General features: G+C 32.8%; 1 protein-coding gene across 3 annotated transcripts; it reads right to left on the reverse strand.

The window, feature by feature from the left end:
* Positions 1 to 5,677: 5,677 nt before the first annotated feature.
* LOC120214472 (putative phytosulfokines 6) lies at positions 5,678 to 6,595 on the reverse strand. 3 transcript variants are annotated; one of them, XM_039212363.1, is made up of 4 exons: positions 6,470 to 6,595; positions 6,276 to 6,349; positions 6,069 to 6,179; positions 5,678 to 5,709 (listed from the first exon to the last, which is right to left on the reverse strand). In XM_039212363.1, exons 1-3 carry the CDS (start codon positions 6,558 to 6,560, stop codon positions 6,072 to 6,074), a joined length of 273 nt encoding a protein of 90 aa, XP_039068294.1. In that variant the 5' UTR covers positions 6,561 to 6,595; the 3' UTR covers positions 5,678 to 5,709; positions 6,069 to 6,071. The 3 variants fall into 3 exon arrangements, with proteins under 3 accessions (XP_039068294.1, XP_039068293.1, XP_039068292.1); XM_039212362.1 differs by having other exon boundaries at positions 5,681 to 5,712; positions 6,072 to 6,179; XM_039212361.1 differs by lacking the exon at positions 5,678 to 5,709 and having other exon boundaries at positions 5,793 to 6,179.
* Between the last annotated feature and the right edge of the window lie 201 nt (positions 6,596 to 6,796).

A 6,796-nucleotide genomic window follows, 5' to 3' on the forward strand; every position in this document is an offset into this window, starting at 1 on the left:
TAATAACAAACTTAAAATCCATAACAAGAAAATTGAAATCCACAATAATAAATCAAAGTTTACATTAATGTAAAATATAATTTAGTTCAACATTACTAACTATAATAAATAATAATATCTAAGATATTTTGCTTCTAATCTTACACATTCTTCAATACTCTTCGTCACAATGAGACGCTTAAATTCAAAGAGATAAATCCAGTTTATATGGGAAAGCAATGATGCAGAGCTAGTATTGTTCTGTCATTTCTTGCACATATATTTTACTCCAATTGGCATGCCACTTGAAAAGGCCCCATCCATGGCAATGCAAACCCGATCTCTAGTAATAGAAAGATTAAAGAACAGGAGTATGAATTCCAAGAACTATAAAAAAGTTGATTGCTTTGGACTCAAAGTGTTGCCATCACCTATTATTTCATGTGCAATGAAGTGTAAAAAACAAATAAAACTGAGTATTTAATGATTTAAACAGAACATATAATCCAATAACTGCGCCTTTCAAAGTTTTCGTCATCTTCTCCATGAGCATAGTAACAATGCAGAACATCAGTGCTTCCAGCCTGAAAAGATTAACATTTTTCCAATTATTTTTCAAAATGATAATTTTATCCAAAATACATTCATTCTTACCACAAAAGAATTCAAAAAGATATATAAAAGAAAGTTTTCCCATCATTAACACTTACCTTGAATCTCTCATAAGCTTCCTTCACTGTTTTCCTATCCTTTTTCTTCCTCCAGTTATGTCCGTCCTTTCTAAAGTATCTCAGTACCTTTCGGTCAAAAAGAAAAAGTGAACCACCTGAAAAAGAACACATTAAGTTTGGAGAACTCAATTTGGGATGTTAGCAGTTTCAATGTTTTTCTAGCAGTTTAAATATCAAAACAACCTTTTCAATTTGGGATGTTATCATATTTTAAAAGTCAAAACATCCGCTAATTGAATTTGGGAAGTTAGTATATTTGGTTGAATATCAAAACCACCACTTACAAGAAGTAAATCTGTTATGCTCATGATTGGTGAGGGTGACGAATCTTACCCAAAACAAGTATCTAAATTCTAAAAAAAATGTATTAAGACAAACAATGCATTGTATGTGATTTTGTTATCAATAAAGAAAAGTTATCATTCAAATAATAGGCTAAGTTAATAACCCAAATAAATAAAGAATAAAAAATCAGATGGCAAACTTGTAATGTAACATCCTCAAATTAGAGTACTGCTGATGCAGGGGATCCGAGATAGATGATGCTGAGCTGTCAGATTGCACGTTGATGGCGCTGAGATACCATGAGTTGGCAGATCAGCGCAAAGGCGGGAATTGATTGTGACATGTTTCTCATTGGGGTCGTTTTGAGTATGTTTCAGTCTTTTGGCATAACTTTGGCTACAGGTGTCAGAATCGCGCATAAGACCCCAATCCGGAAAGCTCTTTTCGACGCGCACGCTCTCCACATCGAGCTATACTCCATGTAACCTTTTTTTCAACCTCAAATTCTGCCGTTTTCCCCTCCGGATCACTAGATTTAGTTATTTTTTACTATTTATGGTAATATTTCGATTGTTAATTAGGAAGTCAATTTAAATCCGATTTAGGCCGGATTTTTGGGAGATTGCTTATTTTATTTCGAATTTCAATTTAGAGTGATTTTTGGGATTTTGCTATTTTTGGCAAAATTCGAATAAAGACGATTTTTGGCTATAACAGTCTGGCTTGTGGACTGCTTTTTGGGCATTGTTTTGATTTTATAATATTTTATTAAATCCTAGAGACTTTTTTCTCTGGTTTTTGGGCGAATTTTCTCTTGTGAATCGTCTGTCGGAGCTAGCCTACATGATAATCATTATTCTGTCTGGCGTCAGCAAACACAAATAAAAGAAATGCATTATGAGAAAATAAGAAATAAGAAATTAACATTCTTCATTTTAATAAATTTACTACAGAATTTAAAACATAGATGGTTTTATATCTGGAATTACAAACCAAATGTGGTTCTGTTACCTAAGAAATGGATCAAAGGAATTGAAGAACAACACATTCTCTATGAATTTTTGAGTAAAGAAAGCTACAATCTCACAATCTAAAGCTATTAAGAAGATATTCATGGAAGCAAAAGATAATATTATACTAGATGGAAGGAGAAATAGAACTCAAAAATTAAATTAGCGATGTTTGCATGTTATCAAGATAAGTATCAATCTACATCAACTAACAGCTTACAGCATAAACCATTACAATGCAATTAAAAGATCATGCTTGGTGGCAAATGTGCTGGTTCAGGAGCAATGCGAAATTGCTTATAATTTCTAAGAATTTCACATATTTTCAGCTGGTCGTAGCCACCTGTGCTGCGCTTCCATGAGTATCTGCTCAATATCTGCACCCAACAAGATCCTTTATTTTCAACAAAAATTAACACCCCTTGAGCTTAACCATTTTTCTTCCGCATAAAAGGTTTCGAATGAAGCTATTTATTCCATCTTTCAAACCAAACCTCACAAAATAAAAAATAAATTAAAGCCCACCTCGTGAACTAAAATATTAGCAAAATGGAGCAAACAGAACATCAAATGCAGTAAATTAAAACATGACAAATATAGCAGGAAAAAAAGAGCAAGATTCAACTTCCACTAAAAAACCCAAAATCAAAGATAATAGAAGAGCCATTTCCTGCTCTAGTCCTCGAAGATCCTCTATGCTTGCATCGTTCAAACATTCACCCATCTTTTGCCTGTCATTGATCCCATCAAATATACAAAAATCAAATTAAAATTAAAATTATATATATACATTAAAACAAAAATTAGAAGAAATATATGGTTTCAATTCAAGTTTTTCAAAAAAGAAAAAGAAAAGTATAAATCTAGGGTTTTTGAAAGTGTTGCGAAGTGGAAGGACCGATGAACTTGTGGATTTTTCCAGTACTGGAAATCATGATGATGAAACACTCGCATCGTAGAGAACGGTGAGCTCATTAGCTTTCTTGAAGAGACTGTTTCTTCTCTTAGAGAATGTGACTTGCCTGTTGGTCGGGTTCTCAAAAGCATGAGGCCGCTAAGATTTCTCAAAAGCATGAGGCCCCTGAGAGTTAAGTTTAGGGCCAGTGTTTGCTAAATTTGGTTAAATGTGGTATATATATAGCGACGTTTGTATAAAAACACCGCTAAAGAATGATTATTTAGCGGCGTTTGTGCTTAAAACACCATTAAGATATAGTATTTAGCGGCGTTTATTATATAAAAGTGCCACTAAAGTACGAGTATTTAGCGGTGTTTGTGCTTAAAACACCACTAAAGTACAAGTATTTGGCGGCGTTTGTGCTTAAAATGCCACTAAAGTATGAGTATTTAGTGGCGTTTGTGCTTAAAACGCCATTAAAGTATGAGTATTTGGCGGCGTTATACAAACGCCACTAAAGGACGAGTATTTGGCGGCATTCGTATACAAACGCCACTAAAGTATGATATTTAGCGGCGTTCGTATACAAATGCCACTAAAGTACGAGTATTTAGTGGCATTTGTGGTTAAAACGCCACTAATGTACAATATTCAGCGGCGTTTATATAAAAATGCCACTAAAGTACGTGTCTTTAGTGGTGTTTATACAAAAATGCCACTAAAGTATAGTATTTAGCGGCGTTTATATAAAAACGCCACTAAAATACGAGTATTTACCGGCATTTGTTCAAAAAATTCCACTAAAATGCCGCTAAAAACCCATTTTGCTGTGGTGAAATCATCATCCACAGGATCGACATCCTCACCAAGCGTTCCAGGGCAAGGTGCCTCAAGGTTCTCGTTAGTGTTTCTCGATCCAGAGTGGATTGATGCATAGGTCGGTTAGGAGTGTTTTGGAGAAACATACTCACCTGGGTGTCAATGGACATGGATGAGACTTGGGGTGGCGCTAACTCAGAAGGCTCCAAGCGGCCATCAGAGGAGGTGTCGGAGGGAGAGACATCACTCAAAGGGTTTTTCACTAAAGCTATAATTCAAAATGAATTTAAATACACCTCTCTGCTTGTACATCTAATGAAGATTGTCATGGATAAATTATGAATATCTCTATAAAGAATGGAGTTTCTAAGAAGTACTGAGTTTATATTCTAATTATAATGGTATTGAAGAGAGATGGAAAGTCATTTTAATCTATGATGTAATAATAAATAAAGTAATTATTAGATTTGATTTGGACGATACAATCAAATCTAAAAGATTATATCAATGAAAATTTATAAAATCACATTACTTCTAAAAATCATTAATAGTTATCATATATAAGGATGTGCATGAAATTGTGTCCAACGGGTTTCAACTTGACTTATTGAGTATGATCGAGTACTTTTAAGAAAAAATGAGTTCAAATCAAATCGGATTAGATTTTATATTACAATACATGGGTTCAAGTTAAAGTCGAGTTTATGATTAAAAATATCATACCTGATCCGATCCTATTTCTTGAGATAATATTTTACACTTTAGTTTTCAACTTTCCCTTCTAAGAGGTGGATAATAGATGCAACATATGGAACCCTAATTCTTTTTCAATTTCCTCATGAATTCTCTCTCGTTCCTTGCTCAAGATCTGATCTTTCAAATTTTGATTCACCCCATCAAAAACCTCAATCTTTCTTCGAAAGTTCACACTTTCTCGGTTCTCCGTCAGTTTTCAATTTTTCTTCCTTTACGGTTGATATTCGGGAATCAACAACAAGCTAACAACACTCAACCGTAAAATAAATTATTTGTTTTGACAAATCCCAATTATAATCTTAATTCTATCTAGATGGAACTGGAAGGAAGAGGTGATCCTAATAAATTTAGAACCCATTACCCAAGGAAATATGAGCTAAAATATTTTGGTAACTTAATCAATGACAAAATATACTTGTAACGTTTGGTAACTTTTCTCGGATCGGATTAATTGAAAATTAGATCCAACTAGACTCATAACGTTTATCCCAACTTTATAATATTAATAATTTGACGCCATCTTAATTTTTCTATTATTTGATTCACAATATTCCATTAAATAACACTAACAGAGCTTATCTCTTTGTAGAATCTAGAGAAGCATATTCGCCAACTTGCAAAACTTTTTTTTACAGAAAAAGTGAAACTCTCCACTTCACTTAGATGCTTTTTCAGTCTGTGTTAAGGAAGAGATGACCAGCTATCTTTCTCAACAACTGCTGGTTTTTGGTAATTATCTAACAAAACTTGCACGTTTTAAAGTACCAAAAAATAGAAAGAAGAAACCCTCAGCCTTTGATCCGATGTACAATGCTATACTTGCCCTTTCCTTTGATCCTTTTATCCCAACTCCAACAAGCAAACTTGCTGATGCAAAAAAAAAAAAAAAAAGTATATACGGAGGATCTATTAAGGATCCAAGGTTGGCATGTGTCTACCTTAAATTTAATTTTTTCAGATAATTATATATTTTAACAGTTGCACCCATTTTGAAATTCTAGTTGTGTCCATCTTGTATAAAAAAAATTACGTAATTAATGTATATATGTCTCCACCCAAAAAAATATTTATAAATTCATCAATATATATATATATATATATATGGTTTTATATTACTATATTAACAATAGCAATACATTATTTGTATTTTCCACATGAAAACACAAGTTCCATAAGTACACACATTTTTTTTACTTCATTGACCATAAAGACACCCTATATATTTAGAAAATTATATTGGCTAAATTACATATTTGAACACCACCTATTACTTAGTTTTTATTTTGGTTATTCAACTATTAATTTTTTTAAATTTATATCTAACGATATGTTTTGATTCTGTTTTAATCATCTGTTGTTAAAAAATTAATAGTGATGCTGACATGATATTTTTTTATTATTTTAAATGCTGGCGTGGTATTATCTTATTATAAGATATCAACATCACTGTTAGTTTTTTAACATTGTATGATCAAAATAGAATCGAAATATAACATTAGATTTGACCATGGGTGACCAAAATGAAAACTAAGTAATAGGTGGGTGACCAAATAGTTAGTTTACCCTATTATATTCCTCTGTATGGATTGTTTGCTAAGGTTTATGATGCTGAGTGTAGATGTAATCCAGGTGAGCTTCTGCAATCGCCCTTCTTCTGATACATTCTTCATCTTTCTCATTGCAATCTTCTGATCCCATCAGCTTCAACCAAACCCCAAAATCAAAATTAATAAAAACGAAGAAAAAAGGGATTTAATTTGTAGAAAACAAAGAGAGAAAGAGATATGGAAATCTTACATTTGAGATATCTTCTTTTGTATCTGTCACTAACGCAGGCCTGATGATCCCCTTAGAGGCAACCTCGTTCTCACCTGTTTACAATTTTGGCCATTTTTTTATACATAACACAATGAAAAAGCAAAGAGAAAGGAAACTAATTTAAGAGAAAAGGGTAATTTTTTCCCGTCTTTTTGGAGTTAGAAAAAAAAAACCTTGTTTCTGGGGAAGCAAGCGGAAAGCAGATGAGCAGACAAGCAAAACGAAGAGAAGAAAGGTGACAGACCCAATAGACTTTTCCTTCATCTCTTTTGATCTTATTTTTCTTTTGGTTTGTTCGGAAAAAGGATATAATATGAAATGAAGCAGAGTGGCGCAAGGCTAGTGTGTATAAATAGTAGCAAATGCTGGGATCCTCAAGTCACATGTACACCTTTGTTACCATATGTCCGAAATTTAGTTGATTTGATTTAATTATTTTTCATATAACATCTAAATTATCATGATCTTTATTCACCCATAAATAAAAAAATACTATAATT

Source organism: Hibiscus syriacus, unplaced genomic scaffold (assembly GCF_006381635.1).
Source record: "Hibiscus syriacus cultivar Baekdansim isolate YM2019G1 unplaced genomic scaffold, ASM638163v2 tig00110065_pilon, whole genome shotgun sequence".
Taxonomy (NCBI): Eukaryota; Viridiplantae; Streptophyta; class Magnoliopsida; order Malvales; family Malvaceae; genus Hibiscus; species Hibiscus syriacus.